General features: G+C 37.2%; 1 protein-coding gene across 1 annotated transcript; it reads right to left on the bottom strand.

Moving 5' to 3' along the window:
• Positions 1 to 1103: 1103 nt before the first annotated feature.
• On the bottom strand, positions 1104 to 20002 carry shda (Src homology 2 domain containing transforming protein D, a). Its single transcript, XM_079612810.1, has 8 exons — positions 19551 to 20002; positions 16396 to 16460; positions 15867 to 16203; positions 11836 to 11989; positions 10732 to 10929; positions 9031 to 9229; positions 7067 to 7186; positions 1104 to 3559 (listed from the first exon to the last, which is right to left on the bottom strand). Exons 2-8 carry the CDS (start codon positions 16428 to 16430, stop codon positions 3373 to 3375), a joined length of 1230 nt encoding a protein of 409 aa, XP_079468936.1. The 5' UTR covers positions 16431 to 16460; positions 19551 to 20002; the 3' UTR covers positions 1104 to 3372.
• Between the last annotated feature and the right edge of the window lie 501 nt (positions 20003 to 20503).

Genomic DNA, 20503 nt, shown 5'->3' with positions numbered 1-20503 from the left:
TTATAATTATGCAAAGTCACTGACAAAAAATTACTTCAGTTGATCTCATAGTTAATTTTTTATGACTGTCAATTGATTTTTAGCTCAATTATGATTTAGTATCTCACAATTTCAACTTGTGCCACAATTATTAATGTCTTAGTTTTGTGCCATATTAGTACTGTCAAAATCATGACTGTTTATCTCGTCTTTGACTTGTCTAAATTTCGACTTATTTTATAAAGATAAAATGCTTTGGTAGTTCATAATTATAACTAAATATTATATTTATGACAAAAGTCAAAACTATGAGATACTAAATCATTATTATGCAGTCACTGACAAAAATGCCTTCATCTTATAATTTCTCAATTTTGACTCATAATTTTGATTGTCAATTGATTTTTATCTCAATTATTTTCAATTTTGACCATTCATTTCGACTTGCAATAATGTCATAATTATTAGTCATTGTTTAGATTTTTACCATAATTATGACTTTTTATCTCAGTTTCGACTTCTCGTCATAATTTCGACTTATCTTAGTATTTCATAATTTTGACTTTTTATGATAATTATAATTTTCCAAAGATCCACGATTTTTCTTGACTTTCATTCCCCGTTACTTATTACTGATAATTTACCAACGTTATCCTACTTGTTCTTGTATTTGCTGCTTCAGTTTTTAAATACATCAAGATATGTGGTTTAAACACCACATCACATACATACACTTGAAGCAAACCAACATTTGTTGGTCTAGAGATGCTGAAGACTTTAGTCTTCAAGAAGAATTGAGTGCAAACTAATAGATGGCGCTTTAAACCGGTCACAGAGCTGGATCTTATCCTCTGCAGACAGTGCGATATGAGGAACATTTCAGATGACAGCATAAATCAGCTGTGTTGAGCCTGAGTCAACACACACACACACCCAGAAGCGAGTCTACAACAGTGTGTGTATAAGCTCGGTCACATGGAGGAGGTCTGACCTATTTTTTACTGTGTTGCATGAACGCTTTATAAGGCAGGAGCCTTTCTCCCTTCAGCCCAGTAATGTCACATCCAGTCTGGATACAACCGTACAACGGGATAATAATTCAACACACTTCTTTTTTTTTTTTTGAAAAACACCCTCCTATTTTATTCCAAAGAAAATCTGGAAAACAGCAAATAGAAAAACCCCATAAACTCACTAAAATTACACCATAGTCATCATAACAAAACAATAGCTATCTCTATAGCAAGTCAAAAATGCAGTAGTGTGTGTCACGTGCAAGTAAACCAATCCCAAACCACGTTAATATGAAAGCTGTTTATCATAGTGTTTCTTCAGAGGATAATGCTAAATTTCACCTGCAAAAAAACATACAGGTGTGGTTTACGATTCTGGGGACGTGGTCAAACTGACCTTATTGCAAATATCAAATGAACTCAGAATAGATAACAGTCCGTGTAAGGTCACTCATGAAGCTTTAAGTATTGCTAAGAAGTCCTCGGAAACGACCCAGCGGCCTTAAGTGAAGCCAAATGCCAGAGTTATAAAGACTGCTTCCTGTCATACTACAAGACCGGAGCACTGAAGCCAATCAAAGTGCGGCATTAGATGGTCTGGAGACATCACTTCCTGTTTTCATCTAATCATCCTGATTCTGGGAGCAGAACAAATCTGTGCGCTGATGGCCATCCGGACGAGTGAAAGTCACATTCGGGACATTCCAGTGTCGTGTCCTCACTTCCCTTAGCACTAAACCATGATTCATCGCTTCTAGTTACTGACAAAAGGAAGTTAAGGACCGCTTTCCTGTTCCTGTTCCTAAAGAGAAGCCCTGATTTTCACCTACAGTGACTCAATTTGAATTCGGTCATTGTTCACTCACGCTCATGTCGTTCTGAAAGGGAGAAATTTAGTAGAATGTTACTAAATGTACAATAAAATGAAAGTAGATTGTGACCATCGCAGTTAAGCTCTAAAAAAAGACAAAGAGCAGCATAAATGCAGTCCATAATAACATTTAAGTTTCAACTTTTTATTATGTCATAATTTTTTCAAATGTTAATTATGGCTCAACTACAAACTTTTGTCATATTCAACTTATCTTATCATGATTTTGTGTCAATTTCAACTTTATCAACAGACCAAAATTGAAGTTATTCCTATCTTTCTCTCAGCTCTAGTTTTATTAATGCAGAAATACAAATGAGAATTGAGAGTTGCAACATGGTGAACAATGTACATAACTACTATTGTGGTGTTAATTACTATGATATAAAAAGTCAAAATTGACATGAGATAAAAAGTCTAAATTATGACAAGGCATAATTGCCAAAAAAAAAACTGACTTGTCAGAATTGACTTATCTTATCATTTAGACTTGGTCATAATTATCAGATAAAAAGTTGAAAGGATGACCAAGTCTAAATGATAAGATAAGTCAATTCTGACAAGTCCGTTTTATTGGCAATTATTCCTTGTCATAATTATTATTAACACCACAATTTTAGTTATGTACATTTTTCACCATGTTGCAGCTCTCAATTCTCATTTGTGTTTCCTCATATTCAAACTAAGGCAGAGGTAAAGATGCAAATAACAACTTAAAATTTGCACTGTTGAAAAAAGTCGAAATTGATAAAAAGTTGAAAGGATGACCATGTATGTCAATTTTGACTTTTTATCAACAGCGCAAATTTAAGTTGTTATTTGAGGAAACACAAATGAGAATTAAGAATATATGAAACATTTATGAATAACAACTAAAATGTTGCTGTTTTCCTCACACAAAGCTACTGTATGGCTTCAAAAGTTTTGGAATATTGTACACAAGTCATATGGACTATATTTATGATGATTTTGCCCTTTTTAGTGCTTAACAGCCACGGTCATCATTCATTGCATGGAAAAAAGAGCAGCTTAAAAAGCATTCAAAATATCTCCTTAGTCATACAGGTTTGGAACGACATGACGACGAGTAAATGATGACAGAATTGTTTTTGAAAACAAGAAACTCTACAGAGGATGAGATTTCTAGTGTACATCATTGCTTTTTTTTTAGTATTGTAAATCTTCATAAATACTTTGGTCAGTTTACATTTTATCCTCAAATCCTAAATCTATTATTTGAAGAGTTTGGATCAGGAAAAGAATATTGCAGTTCCCACAGTGATGCAAAGAAGCATTAAAGTCCAGCGAGAATATTCTTCATATGTGTGTCGCACATCAATGCAGTGTCATTACAGGCCCACTGTGTTTTCATCCGCACCAGGGTTTGCTTTCGATCACGGAAAAATCAAACGCTCAAAGATCTGCTTGAGCCTTCAATGTGTGATTAAAAATGAAGCACTAACGTAGCCGTCTGAGTTAAGCCCTGAGTGTGTGTGTGTGTGTGTGGCCTCAGAGCGTCTGCACCAGCACCGGGAAGAGCAGAGACAGGTGTTCGGCTCCGCGGATGGGCAGTTTGTTTGTGGTGTAGTAATGAATGACTTCAGGGATGGAGTCGAACGGAGGACTGTTCTCTCCCAGGATGAACTTCCCATCACGAGACTGCGAGAACTTCATGTGCATGAACCCGTGACAGCTCCTGCAGAGACCGAGACAGAGAGTTTGCATGTTACTTTTCATGGCATAGAGATTGCGCTACACTGTTTACCAGTGTTGTTTTTGGCAGCCCTTTTAGTTTTAGTCTTAGGGCCCTATCTTGCACCCAGCGCAATTGACTTTGAACACCGACGCATGTATCATTCCTATTTTGCACCCGCGCACAGCGGACTTTTCCCTCCACAGACGCACGTCGGTAAATTAGGGAATGAACTTGCGCTCGCGGGGGCGGTTCAGCGCAAAGAGGAGGCGTGTTCCGGCGCAAAACTCCCCATGTGCTATTTTCCAGGTTTAGAAAGCAATTGCGCCACTGATCAGGATAAAAACAGTCTAAAGACAGTGGCGCGTTGCGCGTTAGTGATATGGTATTTTAAGGGCGCGTGCTTGGCCATAATGTAGTGTGTTAACGCGCATCCACTTTGATTCTCTAATAATTATAAACAGACGCAGCAGTTTTCATTTTTGCAAATCATACATTATTACAAGGAAAAATATTAACACACGAGGGAGCTTGTGTCCGTGAAGATGTGAAAAATATCTAGCCTATCTAGATTTAAAAAAAAAAAAAATTGGATTAGGCTACACATTTACCCAAACGATACGCCTGTTTAACCGAAGCTAATTTGGGTGGGTATCTCCCATCATCCCCAATGTCACTTCTCTGTGTTTTACGGCCCTGACGAGAACATCGGTCTCTTTGGCTGTGAACTCCTGGCGTGCGCCGGCAAATCCGCCGTTATAATAGCAATCCGCCGTGGAACAAGCGCGTCTGCTCTTAAAGGGAATGTGAGAGGACGCTCTGATTGGTTTATTTCACGTTACGCCCAAACCACACCTATGAATAATGAAGCTACTTCAGACCAACCCCTTTTAGATTTGCGCCGGGCGCAAGAGTCGTTTATCCGCCGGGAAAATAGCAACAGCGCCGGGATCCGCCCACAAAGTTACTTGCGCTTTGCGCTCTGACACTTGCGTTTCAGATCGTTAAAATAGGGCCCTTAGTCTTTTTGACGAAAATGCTTTTTAGTTTTAGTCACATTTTAGTCACTTATAAACTTGATAGTTTTAGTCAAGTTTTAGTCGACGAAAACGCAAAAAGGTTTTAGTCAAGTTTTAGTCGACGAAAACACAAAAAGGTTTTAGTCAATTTTTGTAAAAAAAAAAAGAAAGAAAAAAAGTAGTCTTTAATAAATTAATTTAGGTTAAAAAGTATTGGAAATGGGCTTAGGTTTGACAGGTTGCAGCAAGTTGCAATTCATAAAACAACAGTTAACCTTAAAACCTTTGCATAATAAACTAGACTTTCTGAATAATTCGATTGGTTGGGTCCTTACATGCGCTTCGTGAGGCAAACACGCACACTAGCACACACACGCAAGGTCTCTCGCTCCCTTTCTCTGCTGTGCGCGCTACACATGCGCGCTCTTACTCGCTCTATCTAGATTCCGAGAGATTCAGATTTGCGGGCAATTCTGAAATTATCGTACATTATGGGATTTTTTTCATTATTGATCGTACATCGTACAACAACGATTAGAATGCGGCATTGCTGATACTTTTTTTTAGCTCAAAACAGACCGATTTCACGCAAAATAGGCAGAAATGGCATTGTGAACGTCAGACTTTCGTTTCATTTTCGTTCCATCTCGTCTCGTCAACGAAAACTCGAAAACGTCTCGTCATGTTTTAGTCACCTTAGAGCCATTTTTAGCTAGTCATCGTAACGTTATCGTCATAAAAAAAAGGTGCGTCAACAAAATAATTGCGTTATCGTCATCGTTGACGAAAACAACATTGCTGTTTACACAATGCTAGCTGTAGGCAAGCCTGCTGAACGTCATGCACGAGTGAAATAGTGTTGTTGTTGTGAGTGTGACCTAAAACTATGGAAAATCATTTTAATTGGATGAAATAAAGCTGAAATAAAATCCAATGTAAATGTTTGCCTGCCTTGGCAACTAAGTGAAATAAAATTATTTTTTACATTATTAAAAGTTTTAAACAATTACATCTTAAGTTAACTTAAATTTAAGTTACATAAAAAAATAATAATAAAAAAAGCACATAAAATGACTAAAACTTAAGATGACAATATAAAAATAAACGCTAATTCAAAATATGAATAAATACTATAAAAGTATATAATTAATACTAAAATAACCCTGAAGTGAAACCAGTAGAGAAATGTGGAGATATGCAGTGCAAAAAAGATAAAACTGTTACAGTTTACAGTTTCTGAGTGATGTTGCAACTTGGGAAAAAAAGGGAAAATAATTAAATGAGATGAAGCAAATTTAATTTGTAATGTATTAAATTCACCGGTTCATTCATAAAAAGGTCATTACAACATAAATACGTGTTTTGGCTACACTTTTATTTTAAGGTGACAGTTACATTGTACTTACTCAAATAAGCCCTGACTCAGCTAATTAACTACATGTACTAACTATAGAGTTACGGTTAGGGTTAGGTACTTGTAATTATGCATAATTTACTGTTATTATCACTATAGTAAGGACATGTGGTAACGTGTAACTATGTCACCTTAAAATAAAGTATTCTTTTTTTCAGCAAAAAACAACATAAAAAAACAATATGGTGATCTATATCATTTTAAAAAAAAAAACTTGATAAAAGATGCACACCATGATGTAATATTTTGGTAATTTGCTCACACCTATACCCACAGCCATGCTTTTTAGTGGGCACTACATTATTAATAGACCCACACAAAACACCTCAAACCTGAATAAATTACACATTCAACCAGAATAACTAGATGTAACTTCCCTCCAGCAGGAAAATATCAAGGTAGTTACAGAAAAACAAAGCATGAAAAAAATTAAAAAACAGATGGTTGCTAGGGTGTTAAGGCTGGTTGCTAGGTGGTTGCTTACTGGCCTAAGTCCAAACAAAACCAGCCTCAGATATTCTGGTTTCTAGTTGACCCTGGGGCTTCCTTCAATGTACATCTTGGATTACATTATCAAATTATAAATCAGAAAATCGTAATATCAAATGTTTCATTTAGATTGTTTATGTGGATTTTCATAAACCTGTAAATATTAATGGTGGTCATGTGTTTTGTGTAGACAGAAACACTAAAGACTCTGGCTCTTAATAACCACATAAACATTCGGCAAAGACGCAGAAGCAGAAACATAGACCTAGTTTAGCAGGAACAATTTGTGCTATTTATAGAGACGAATGACTCCAACTGTTTCATGAAACAAAAGTGAATATGGGACAAGTACTTCAGTCATTATATTATACCTCTGAAAACAATCACAACAGACAGTACAAAACAATGGACATTTTAATGGACAATTATAGCACACTAAAAGAGAGAAACAGAAATCATGACTCACAACACAGACTTTGATTTGCAGCAGAAAAGGATATGAAATTGTGTACTTGAGAAGAAATGACTAAAATTTAACTGAAATGATGTCACTGAATCAGTTTATCGGGTTCTTAACAGTGAGTTTACCTGAGAGAGAGCGAGTAGTCGTTTCGGATGGTCTGGCTTTTCCTCACCAGATAACTGCACTCCTTACAGAGCGTGAGCAGAGATTCAGCTTCTGAGCGCGTCAATGCACCATGGTACCACCTAACACACACACACACACACACACACACACACACACACACACACACACACACACACACGGGTCACTACTAGGGTTTTTATGATACAATATATTCAGCAGAATACCTGTAAAATTTTACGATACTCATAACTTCTGTTATTTGAAAACGCAGAGAGATCGAATACAATTTATTTGACCAAATTATAATACACACACATAATTGAGCTAAATAATTAAGACATAAAAAACTAAACAAATGTCATGGATGGAGACAGACAGACAGACAGATAAATAGAAAGATAGATAAACAGACAGACAGACAGACAGACAGATAGATAGATAGATAGATAGATAGATAGATAGATAGATAGATAGATAGATAGATAGATAGATAGATAGATAGATAGATAGATAGATAGATAGATAGACAGACAGTAGGGGTGTCACGATTCTCCAAATCCTCGATTCGATTACATTTTCGATTCTAAGATCACAGTTCGATTCGATTCTCGGTTTTTACTCTTTTTTTTTTTTAAAGCACAGGTTGCTATGCCATTTTTAGACCAAACTTTTATGCATAATATCTGACCTTTGTTCGCAATGTACCACAGTACATTGTCAAATTTAAAACATTTATTAAGAACATAATGTAACAATACTTATATCTCCAGTCAATTGGAAACAAAATAACCTGCGATCTAGTTTCTCTTTTGTAACTGCAGTCTTCTTCACAGAAGATGACATTCAAGTTCACAACAAAACAAACAAACAAACAAACAGTTTAACAGATAAATCTATGCGTCGCGCATAGCCACGTCTTTAAAATTCGAACACTTTATTCTCTGAGAGTGTGAACACACACACCGGCGGCGCCATTTGCCGTCTGCCCGCGGCGCCATCAACGGCTCAGGACCTTGTTCAAAATTAATCCTGCCGCGCCAGAGAGCGCCATTCACATAGTTTTATATTACATTTATTTTAAATTAATACATTTTATATAAATGTATTTGTCTCAAATCGTCGTTATGACTTTGCTGCAATATACATGTTTTACATTCATTTACAGAAATCAGCTGGTTGAATGAAAATTGCTGATGTTATCGGACTTTCAGGATACATTCAGTTAACGGACGCTCTCTGAGATAAAGTGCAGACTAAGCAACGTTGTGCCTCATAACACAGACATGATCTTAATTCCATATGTCCTTAAACACAATATTGCAGGCCATAAACATGAAAGTGCGCGTCCGGTGTAGGCTACGATACCTTGAGTTGTCATAGACGCGACGCGGCGATCTCGTCCGGTGTGTGCGATACCTCGAGTTGTCATAGACGCGACGCGGCGATCTCGTCCGGTGTGTGCGATACCTCGAGTTGTCATAGACGCGACGCGACGCGGCGATCTCGTCCGGTGTGTGCGATACCTCGAGTTGTCATAGACGCGACGCGGCGATCTCGTCCGGTGTGTGCGATACCTCGAGTTGTCAGACGCAGCGCTTCTCGTCAGCATTTCAACACGCGTGTTTTTTCTGCTTGACAAGCCGACCGAACGTGACATGGGGGCGTGGCAGCATCGACGATTCCATTTTTTAATTCGATGATCGAGATAGTGACTTAATTTCGATCGATTTCGATTTAAAATCGAAATCGTGACACCCTTAATAGACAGACAGATGATTGATTGACAGATAGATAGATAGACAGACAGACAGACAGACAGATGATTGATGGATAGATAGATAGATAGATAGATAGATAGATAGATAGATAGATAGATAGATAGATAGATAGATAGATAGATAGATAGATAGATAGATAGATAGATAGATAGATAGATCTCAGATTTGCAGATGTGAATACCTACACCTGTTTCTCCAGGGCCAGAGTGGGGTCCACCCTCTCACCCAGAATGCACTGGGAGCTGCTGGAGCTGCTGGTGTTGCTGGTCTTGCTCAGGCTGGTGGCTCCGCTGGACGGTGGACTGATTCTGGACACTCCTGCTTTCCTCAGCGGCTCGTCACTGGGCAGAGTACACTGATCCCAGTCTCCCGCTTCAAACGTCACTGCATTAGAAACACACTACAGGTTAGCTTTAGGGTCTGCACCTTTTCTTATATTAAAATTAGATTAAAAATCTTATATTATATAGATTATCAGATATAAGCATAAGTCGTGTCCATAGTACAAACAATGCAGGACGAGTTAGAGATGCATTAACATTAATACTTGTGCTGAGCGTTTGTTCAAATCTTCTAGCGGAGTATAAGCATTAATAAGAGTGATAATAGTGAATCTTGCAAACAACATTATTTACTCTTTGTTCCTGCGGTGAGTTATTGTAGAGCAGCAGTGGAGGACTCCTGCTCCCTCTCTGCCCTTTTGAGAAGCTCTTGTCATGTGTGTGTGACAGAGCGTGAGCAACTGGCAATCTGATCAGAAGTGGTGAAATGACAGTGTGTGACATTTCAGTCACAGAGACGATCTGAGTGTGTGTGTGTGTGTGTGTGTGTGATGCAGAGCAGAGGTCACATGGTGGCGGAGATCTTTCTGCATGACTGCTCCTCTCTTCTGGTCTCCATCTATCGTGTGCTCCACATCCCTCTCCTCACCAGAACATCCAATAAAATAGAAATCTTCCTTCCTCACGCGCGAGATAAAAGACAGACTGTAATCTGTGCTTACCGATTAATCCACTGATGCGTTAAATCAGGGCTCAAAACCAACGTGCCAATGGCCGGTGACTTGAGAAAATGTACTGGCCAAATTTTTTTTTTTTTTAATTGGCCACAAAACAGTATTTGCAGTATTTCATTAAAAACTAATATTTAGGCCAGAAGGATTTTGGAAATAAACAATTCATAATAAAAATGTCTTTTCAATTATTTAACAGTCTATAATGAATTAATAAATGCGTTATTATTCAATTATGTACACAAAACTAAACAAATCAATAAAGATATATTACTACTACTATAATTCTATCAAGTAAACAATCAATGCAACAGTAAATAAATTTAGTAAATAAATTTAGTTATTATAATTAATAATATTATTTACTTATAATTTTATTATTTAATTATTATTATTATTAATATATAATTATTATTTCTTTATTTTTAAACTACACAAATCAATAAAGAAATATTACTACTGTAATAATACTACCAAGTAAACAATCAATGCAACAATAAATCGAGTATTTATTATTATTGATAATAATAATAATATTTGTATTTCATATTTTATGTGTATTCATTATTTTTTAATTACACAAATCACGTAATAATAAACAGAGTATTTAATAATAATAATAATAATGTTATTTTATAGAACAACAGTAAATTAAAATACTAATATTTATGGACATCTCAATTTATTTGCTTTCAAACGCTAAACCACAGACGTTTCATTACCGAGGAACTGTTACCGACCGACACGGTTTCATATACTCGCATTTGCTACTTGGTGACGGATAATTTTGGACCCTGCTTGTAGAGTAGAAGACCACATTGTCAAAAGTATGAAAATGCACTGCTGTGGACCAGAGCCCATTGCTACATCTTACCAGCGAAGGCTTTGGAGATGTTCTCCTTCTTCCACTCCCAGGGCTGGTCGTACTCGTCGGCGGGCCTCTCGTCGTCCTGGGGCAGATGGCTCTCTCTCTCGTCCTCTGCGGGGGCCTCCCGGGGCCCAAACCTCTCCTCATACGGACTGTCGTAGAGCTGCGGGCTGCTCCTGCCCCCATCTGAGCTGTGCTGGAGCTCTGAACAACATCAAACACACTGTCATTAGCACCAGATGACACCACGGTATGGCGTTGTGTACTATGAGAGTGTATGAGGACTGGAATTGTCAAGCTTTGAAGAACATGCAAAAAGGCCACATACCACAGACCAGACCATATATCAATGGCTGAATAAAAGCTCTCTTTTGGCATTTTTTGACATTTTTTTAAAGGAAGAAGATTTCACAAGAAATGTCCCATCTCATTTTCCAACTCCCCTATAGTTAAACAGTTCAGTTTTACCGTTTTCGAATCCATTCAGCCGATCTCCGGGTCTGGCGGTAGCACTTTTAGCATAGCTTAGCATAGATCATTGAATCTGATTAGACCGTTAGCATCTCTCTCAAAAAAATGGCCAAAGAGTTTCGATATTTTTTCTATTTAAAACTTGACTCTTCTGTAGTTACATCGTGTACTAAGATTGACAGAAAATTAAAAGTTGCGATTTTCTAGGCCAATATGACTAGGAACTATACTCTCATTCCTGCGTAATAATCAAGGACTTCCAACGTGACCGGCACTAAGTTTGTAATATCATTGCGCTGCTGGTACGGCAGAACAGTTCCTTGATTATTACGCAGGAATGAGAGTATAGTTCCTAGTCATATTTGCCTAGAAAATTGCAACTTGTCCTTTTCTGTCAGTCTTAGTACACGATGTAACTACAGAAGAGTCAAGTTTTAAATAGGAAAAATATCGAAACTCTTTGGTCATTTTTTTGAGAGAGATGCTAACGGTCTAATCAGATTCAATGATCTATGCTAAAAGTGCTACCGCCAGACCCGGAGATCGGCTGAATGGATTAGAAAACGGTAAAACTCAACTATTTCCACAAAAAGTGGAGTGTTCCTTTAAATGATGAGACCCAGCAGGGACCTACTGTACCGTTTATGAACCGCTGGGCCTCGAACGGCTCCATGTAACTGCTGCAGGCTTCTACAGCGTTCTGCTCCCAGCCGGGTCTGGGCCGCGGGTCTGGCCTGGCGTCAAACGGGTCCGAGTAATCCGTCTCCCCGACCACAGGAGCTGAGGGAACCACCTGGGGAAAAGAACAAGGAACGAGGGCTGAGTGATGTCTGAAGGTGATGATACACAGGGCAACTTTTTGAGCAATTTTGCTGGGCAATCTTGCGGAGCGATTGTTGCTTGGGCACTTTCCCATTGAAAATGGGCAATCAATTTCCATCTGGATAATTTAGATCGGTCGTGAGCCCAGTGTCTCATTACCTTTAGTGATCGAGGATCAGAAACGAGGACAACTGCAGTGCTTTACGCAGATCGTGTGTAAATGCTCATGAAGATTTTTTAATCAAGCATTTTCATCCACCAGGGTTATTAGTTAACTAAACCTAAAACCATTTTTGTTACTTAAAGGTTGTATCAGCGATTTCAGGCCCAAACATAAATGATCACATTCATCTAATCTTTTCTAACGATCCGCATAAGCAAGCTGTCAAAAAAACGCGTCTCTGTAGGCAGCTTAGGCTCTGAGATTTGCACACAAAAACAATTGGTTTCACCAACCACTCAAAACCAAAATAAACAGTGTTCCAACCAATCACCGACAGACAGGGGATGGGTGTTGTGAGTTTTTGCGCTCGTGCACGGTGACGGCTGCACGTGAAGTCGGAGCTGAAGAAGAAGCCAGCGTCTATCAACAAGAGAAATTGAACATGGCTGAGTCAATCCCCAAGAGGAGGAGGAGGAGGATTAGGGCGAGGGAATACCATTGTGTTTATTCCAAGACACGTATAGTTGTCAGGAAGGCTTTTGAATGGTGGAAAGAAATTAAAGTAAAAAATTATAATAATCGGACGCCGAGGTTGCACTGTTTCTTCTGGACAGGTGAGTAGCTGCTAGTGCTGACTTGTTTGGATGTGAACTGTGTGTGAAAATATCCTTCTTGAAATAATATGAGCGAAGCTCGACTAAACTTGGGTAGCTCTAGCTAAGAAATGCACGTGCATGATAGTTTTTTTCATGATGCACGAAACGGGAGGGAGGGGCGAGCTAACTTGGTTTGTTTGGGATCTCGCTTCAAACACAAACAGAAGTGACGTCACCCACAATCGCTGATACAACCTTTAAGTGAAATAAATTAAAGAAAACTTTCCAAAGCAATATTTCTAATTTTCATTTACTTGATGTACTAAAATAATTAAAATGTAAATAAAAATAATAAAACCTATAAAAACACTCTCCAAAATCAATTCAAAATATTTAAAAAACTGTAATAGCTATACTAAAATAACACAGTATTTTTATACCTTTAAATGTATTTTAGAGCAAAAATACACATAAAATATTATCAAAAGGCTAAATAATATCGAGATATTGTGTTTTGACCTACATCGGCCAGCCCTACTTCACATTATATAGCAAAAGTGTTCTGAATATGGAGATAAATAGTCTCAAAACTAAGGCATTTGCAACATATATAATTCAAAAATACATACATTTATTGTTTTACAAAGTAAGATTGGCTAAGGAGGAAACTGTCTAGCAGGATGTTCATGATGCTCTTCTTCATGATGATGGGACTGGAGCTCTCAGACTCCAAAAGTTGCCATAAAAGCAGTCCATTCAACTTGTTTTCTACACTGCCCAGCAAAAAAAAAGTCGCTGTTTTGGATTTAAACAGGCAAATGTTTAAGAGTCTGCGGTTGGATTATTATTGCAGTGATTATTATGTTTCTAGCATGTTATATGTTTGGCAACAACAGTTCTTCTAACCCTAATTGATGGAGTGTGTAGCTTTTCATTTCTTAAACACCCATGTGGCAAGACACATCATGATCATATTCCAGGATGACAATGTCAAGATTCATCAGGATCAAACTGTGAAAGAACGGTTGTTGTGAGGAGCATGAAGAATCATTTTCACACATAAATTGATGATCCTCTGAGTCCAGAGCTTAAACTCATTGAAAGTCTATGGGATGTGCTGGAGGAGACTTTACAGAGTGCTGGACTCTTGCATTGCCAAAACAAGATCTGGACCAAAAATCAATGGAAATACATGTTATTTCCATCAAGAGGTGCACACATTTTTGATCACGATCTTGTAAAGTCTCCTCCAGCACATCTTACCCTCCGCATATCTTCAGGCAAGACGTTTGATGTGCACATGCCTGAATGAAGTATGAGAGCTATGCCGGAGGAGAAGAATATTAGTCTCTCAAACAAAGTTGTCATATGACTTCATTGTTAACTAAATCTTTTAGGGTGTGTTCACACTGGGTTCGATTAAAACAAACTCGATTGCGATTGCTCTGTTAGTGTGGTTCATTTGAATAAACACCACCATCTGAACGCTGGTGTGCACCAAACAAGCGGACCGTGCCCGAATGCGACACGGACCAAAAACAGGACATGTTTCATAAGATGACAGAGTCCTTATGCTTAAACCTGTTTTTTATTGTCATAATCGTGATGTTGCCCATCACAGTTCAGTTCAGGCATCAGAGCTGGGTCTCCTCACAGTAGATCTGTGTGTGTGTGTGTGTGTGTGTGTGTGTGTGTGTGTGTGTGTGTGTGTGTGTGTGTGTGTGTGTGTGTGTGTGTGTGTATGATGGAGGGATTCCTGACGCTGTTTTGACTCTTTTACACATTTATAAACTCATGAGTTCTCAGCTTCATCATATGTAGCTACGCATATACAGAAAGCACATTTAGCCCAGAACACAGCATTGTTTTGGATGTTTGACAAGTTCTGTCGCAAAATATCATAAAAGCATTTTTTTTTTATCTTTAGGTTCTGTCTTAAAAATTACAGTGTGAATACTAAGCGAATCAGGACTAAATGTATAATTTTATTTTTTGGTCCTGACTAAATGGACCAAGAGAACCGAACTACAAGTGTGAACACACCCTTAAAATGATTTGAAGTTAAAATAAATGTTTTAGTATAAGATTAACATTTTCAAAGAAAATATTAAAAAGTTAACAGAAATATTTTTTTACATTTATAAAAATGACAAAAGCAAATAACAAAACAACTAACATTTTAACTAATTAAAACAAAACCTGAAAAAAAGAACAATAAAAGTAATTTAAAATTAATTAATTTGAATAAATAACAAATAGTATATAAATAATAGTTAAAATGACGCAGCGCACAAGCCAAAAGGACTTCTTTTATTGTGCTTTTTGTCCTTTCTAATGATTGACAGTCACATTATGCTTACATTGTAGGATTCTTGTTTCATTCGTCTTGTTTTTCTTTAGGGAAACAAAAGAGTAAGACGCTCTTTTCTGTACAGATTTAGAGTGATCTTTAAAAGGGAGAAAGAATGGTGGTGTGTGTGATAGTCTATAACCCGCAGGCATTGGGATTAAATGTATTTGGGTTAATGAAATGGATTCCCTATTCCCCCACCCTTCATCTCCGACAAGACAATCGTCACCCAGACAAGCTCTGGAAGCACGGCAGAATCGTGGGTTGGTTTGTTATGACATCCGCAAAACACGTTCACACACACGTGCACCAATCAAATCTACTCTAAAAGACAAATCTACTCAGTGTAAACAATCTATGCCATGCTCATAATAACCACCTGATCTGTGACATATTGATCTATTCATTATGACAGAAGTTGATTGGAGGGTCTTTATGCCAAGAGAACAGACCGTATAAAACCACCAATAAATCACTTTCACAAACAAAATAAAGTTTACTTGACATTATGATGATATTCAAGTAAACATTAGAAGGATGAAGTGCTTAAAAACCACAATTATCCATTAAACACATAGCATAGACTACATTTTTATACTTTCTGAAGAGGTGTTTGTATAATCCAAAACATTTTTCCAAATATCAACCCAAGATATCTTTCAAAACACTCCATTCTTTCCGATAACAGTCTGGTAAGACCCATTTAAGCTCTCTGTGTATTAAGAAAACAAGAACTTACAGGGGCCTGCGGTTCCTCAAAGGTCACGATGTTCAGCGGTACTTTGCTACGCCCGAATTCCTGAGATTCCACTTTTATCAGTCTGTGTTTGGGAGACACAATCTTCACCTCCACGCCGTTGGAAAGCACTGTGCCAAATGCGGGAAACACTTCCAAAGACCCTGAGCCGTTCACCACGCGGTTCTCGGGGGGTTCGTAGGGGTCTTCAAAGTCCAGCTCTTTCTGAGCCCTGTAGGCCCGTAGGATCTCGCTTTCGGTGTAGTCTGGCTTCGGGGGCTGCGGCGGTCCTTTCCTGCTGCCAAAACTCAGGTGATCTCTAAACCACTTTGCCATGGGTCTACGACCAACGCGAGAAGGAAACAGATCCAAATATATATAAATGAGCTGTTATGCCTCTAAAAACCCCTTTATCCTAGTTCTTCCATGGAACACCATCCATAAATCTTGAAACACCTGACCAATAAGTTACTTATTACTCACAGTGTGTCAATAAACGGCACATAGGATTTGATATTGTGCAATAGCTCACCTCAGTTTCCCCAATGCATCGATCCTTTGGAACATCCAACTTCTATTTGGTAGCGATAAACTGATCTGGAAAGCAGAAGCGCAGTCATAACATATTAATAAAGAGAAAAACAAAGAAAGGTGTGACGTAAAAAGATGTGGATTATTTTAAGTCTCCACCCCTAGACCTGGCCCAGTTGAAAAGACATATTAAAGGGATAGTTAACGCAAAAATTTAAATTAGGCCTTTGTCATCATTTACTCATCCTCAAGTTGTTCTTTCAAGAATAAAAGCTAAAAAATAATGTCTGTAGGAGTTGACAAATTGGCCGCTAGCGCTAACTAAACCTGACTTGCTCTAACAAGGACTTTGGACAAACTCAGTGAGCTCATTTGATCCTCCCTGGTCAAGGGGGCCTTAAAGGGTTCACAAAAAAAATAAAAATCTGTCATTAATTACTTACCCTCCAGTCGTTACAAACAAGCAATACTTTTGTTCATCTTCAGAACACAAATGAAGATATTTTAATGAAATCTGAGAGCTTTCTGTGCCTCCATTGACAGCTACGCAACTACCACTTTGACGCTTCAAAAAGTTCATTAAGAGATTACTTTTATGATGGATGGATGTGCTTTTTTTGGCTTAAAAATGGTACCATAAACTCTTGGCAAAGCAAGGATATATATATGTTTTATATAACTCTTTGGTTAAAAGAAGAAAGTCATATACAGCTAGGATGGATTGAGGGTGAGTGGGTCATTCTATGAAAATGGTGGCTTTCCTGTCCCGGCCTCAATCACCAGGAAAAACACTTAAAAGTGTCAGATAATGACACAAAATATATGTTTTTTGTTTTAATTTAAGTGTTTTATTGTTAATAAAACATTTGTAAGACAGTTATATTGCAAACTATTTTTTATATATATTGTAGAACACGGTCAGCACCATGAAATTGGCTTGTCCCTCGGGTCAGGAGTCGTGGTTTAGTGACATATTTTGAGTTAAATAATGTATTTTGCTCCCCCTTTAAATGTCATAATACAAAGGGAAGTAGTATAGTTATTTAGTGGACTACTTAAAAAACTAAAATATAAACTAAATATTATAAATAATTTACAGGGAACACCTGTCCCTCAATTTCATGTCACTGGTGTTACAATAAAAAAAAAACACCACTTTGAAAAAATTCAACATCCTTGCCAACTTCTTCCTGGGTCAAAGGCTCATTGTAGGCGTGGCTGTTTTGAAAAGCACATTGTGAGTGTGAACTCTCTCTTCACCTCTTAGCAATTTGATAAATAATTTGCTAATTTCATGCGAGGACTTAAGATGTGTCACTGGTGTTCTACAGTTTATAATAAGGGGAAAGGATATTTTATTAATATAATTTTTCAAATTGCATGATTAAGTGATTAATTTACAATTTAAGAAGTGTGGTTTGAGCTACTGTGGTCGCCATCTTAGATATGCCATTTTGTCTGCAGATTTTTCACTGGTGTTATCGTCACTGGTGTTACTGTTGCTGCTGGTAACACCAGTGACATGATGATAACACCAGTGACAATCAATAACATCACTAACTTTTTTCTCAACATAAGGTTTCATAAAAGCCTCAACAATTATATTAATAAAGACTTGTTAGCATTTCATTACTGTTTTAATATTGTAAACACATCAAATTGCTATCCTTTTGACAGATATGTCACTGGTGTTACATTGCGTCACTGGTGTTACCGCATGGCATATTGGTTTTCTGGCATCAGAGTTGCCCAGTTTCATAGAATATGGTTTTTGTATCTACCTAACTGTTGCTGCATTCATTAGTAAGCATTTTAAGGATATGATCATTCAATTTTGAACACTAAACTTCAATTATTTCTAATGTTACAACAAAAAACACAATGGTAGAAATAGAAAAATGTCACACAATAGAACTTTACACATGCCTGTTTAAAGTAAATTATTACTAATTAAGACAATTTCTTAATATTACATTAACTTTTTCTTTATATGATTATGTATGCAAATTAAATAGTCAAATTACATTCTGGGAAGCCTGAATTGTCATCTAAAATATAGGTAACACCAGTGACAAAAAAGCAGCACAAGCATTTTTGAATGTAATGTAGTAAAAATATAAAAATACATTAAGCTGTCATTTAAGTTTATTTATAATGTTAAGAGGTTGACTATTATCTGACTATAGATTTTGGTATAAAAAAAAGAATTACATTTTTAAAAAGTTGTCTGTTCAAAAAGCCACCATTTTCATAGAATGACCCGAGTAAATTATAGGATCATTTACATTTTTTGGGTGAACTAATCCTTTAATGACCTTCTTAAACCCGAAAGTCGTGGTCTCTGTTCTACGTTGGATGAAAAGCGATGCAACGAAAGTGAATGGTGACTGGATGACAGTCCCTCACATTCTGCTTTTGTGTTTTCCATGGAAAAAGGAAAACAATACGGATATACCTTAGCGTAAATAAAAGGTTTGGGTGAGCTGTTCCTTTAAAAATAACGTTACACATCATACTGTGGAACAGGCGATAAGCCTGTATAACCTGATCTACTGTAGATCAGGTTATACGCTAATGCATTTGTACTTGGGTCAAGAACATTAAACATAACGGCGATTATTTCTTATAAATGAAAACATATAATTAAGTATTACTCAAAGAGAAAGTTTCACACTCACACAACTCAAAGAATCCTGTCAAAACAAAAACATGCACCAACTGTACACACCCACTTTCGTACTGTTCCCATTTTACTCAACACATAATAGGAAGATATTTACGTATTTTAGACTGAATTTATACAAAAACTGTCAATGTAGATTACAACTAATGTTAGCATGCTGGCTAACATCTCAACTTCGCCAACCGACATTATTTTCACTTTCTTTGTCGACAAGTGTGATTATATACACGAATACTAGAGTATATTGAATATAGAGGTGAAATTATGCATTTATTTGGAACACAAAACTAAAAACTAACAAATTTAAGCTGCATTTTGTTAGCCGGCTTGCTTGCTGGCTAACTATGCAGCGCGCGAGCCCGATGGATAGTGACTGAGGAGCGTGTGCAAATTGTTCATCTAAAACGGCAGTTTTAACTCATAAAAACAGTTCCGAAGCAAACAAACCACCAAAACAATTGCAAAACACTCACCTCTCAATGACGGACGGATGGAAGCGAGTAGATAAAGAAGCTGTGAGGAAAATCTTAAAAAGTGACGACGAATGTGTGCACGTGCAGATGGATGGACGAGTTGCATCGGATTGCATTGGTTGTTGCAGCTCAGCTGGTGAACAACACATAAGCTCGACTGACTTGTTGTTGAAGCCCACTGGAGAGTTGCATTGTCTTTGTTCTTGCTGAGGCATTTCATTTCACATGGTGCCTCGTGCTGTTTTACATGCATTATGCGAAATGCTGCATGTCTGAAAATCAGTTATTATGAAAATACATGTTTTAAGTGAAATAAAGAGATTTTATGTGCTATTAAATGCATATAAACAGGGGCTTCCTCTAGTTAACCACCCACAAAAAGAAACGATCCGATTCAATACACGTCGCCAAACCTCATTAACACCTCCTCCGTCAGCAAACAGAGGTCAGATTGTAAGGTTAGAAGGTCAACAGCACTTTGCTGGATCAATATGACAGATGGTAAACAATGGCGTGTTGACACATTAGACTGCATTAACATCACATTAGAAAAGTGTGACCTTGCTAATGTGCCATTATTAGCGATTTAAATGCATGTCAAAAATATTTGATACACATTTACATGTATTTACTATAATTGTGGCATAATTACATGCAACTAACCCTAAACCAAACCTTTATCCTAACCTTAAACATAACCCCATAGTAAGCACATGTAGTTAATCAATATCAGGTCCCATTTGTTAGCGTTAGCATTAACCAACAATGATAAATACATTTGTTACAGAAGTTATTTCTATAATGTATTAGTAAACGTTGAAATGAGCATTAACTAAGATGAATAAATGCTTTAGAGGTATGCATTTACTAATGCAGTTAACAAATGTATAATAATATATCAGAAATAATTTTTTTTAAATATTTGAAAATAAAACAAATGGAAAAAATAGTCT

This window comes from Phoxinus phoxinus (assembly GCF_949152265.1).
Source record: "Phoxinus phoxinus genome assembly, chromosome: 5".
Taxonomy (NCBI): Eukaryota; Metazoa; Chordata; class Actinopteri; order Cypriniformes; family Leuciscidae; genus Phoxinus; species Phoxinus phoxinus.
Note: the sequence above shows the minus strand (reverse complement) of the source record. Positions and strands in the feature narration are given on the sequence as shown.

What these genes read in the sequence shown, in the direction of transcription:
- shda (XM_079612810.1), bottom strand. Translation starts at nt 16,430, where the DNA reads ATGTTCCAAAGGATCGATGCATTGGGGAAACTGAG. An exon ending in CTGGCCCTGGAGAAACAGGT is followed by an intron (nt 7,187 to 9,030) that starts GTAGGTATTCAC and finishes TGTGTGTGTTAG; the next exon opens with GTGGTACCATGGTGCATTGA. An exon ending in GACTACTCGCTCTCTCTCAG is followed by an intron (nt 3,560 to 7,066) that starts GTAAACTCACTG and finishes CGGTCTCTGCAG; the next exon opens with GAGCTGTCACGGGTTCATGC.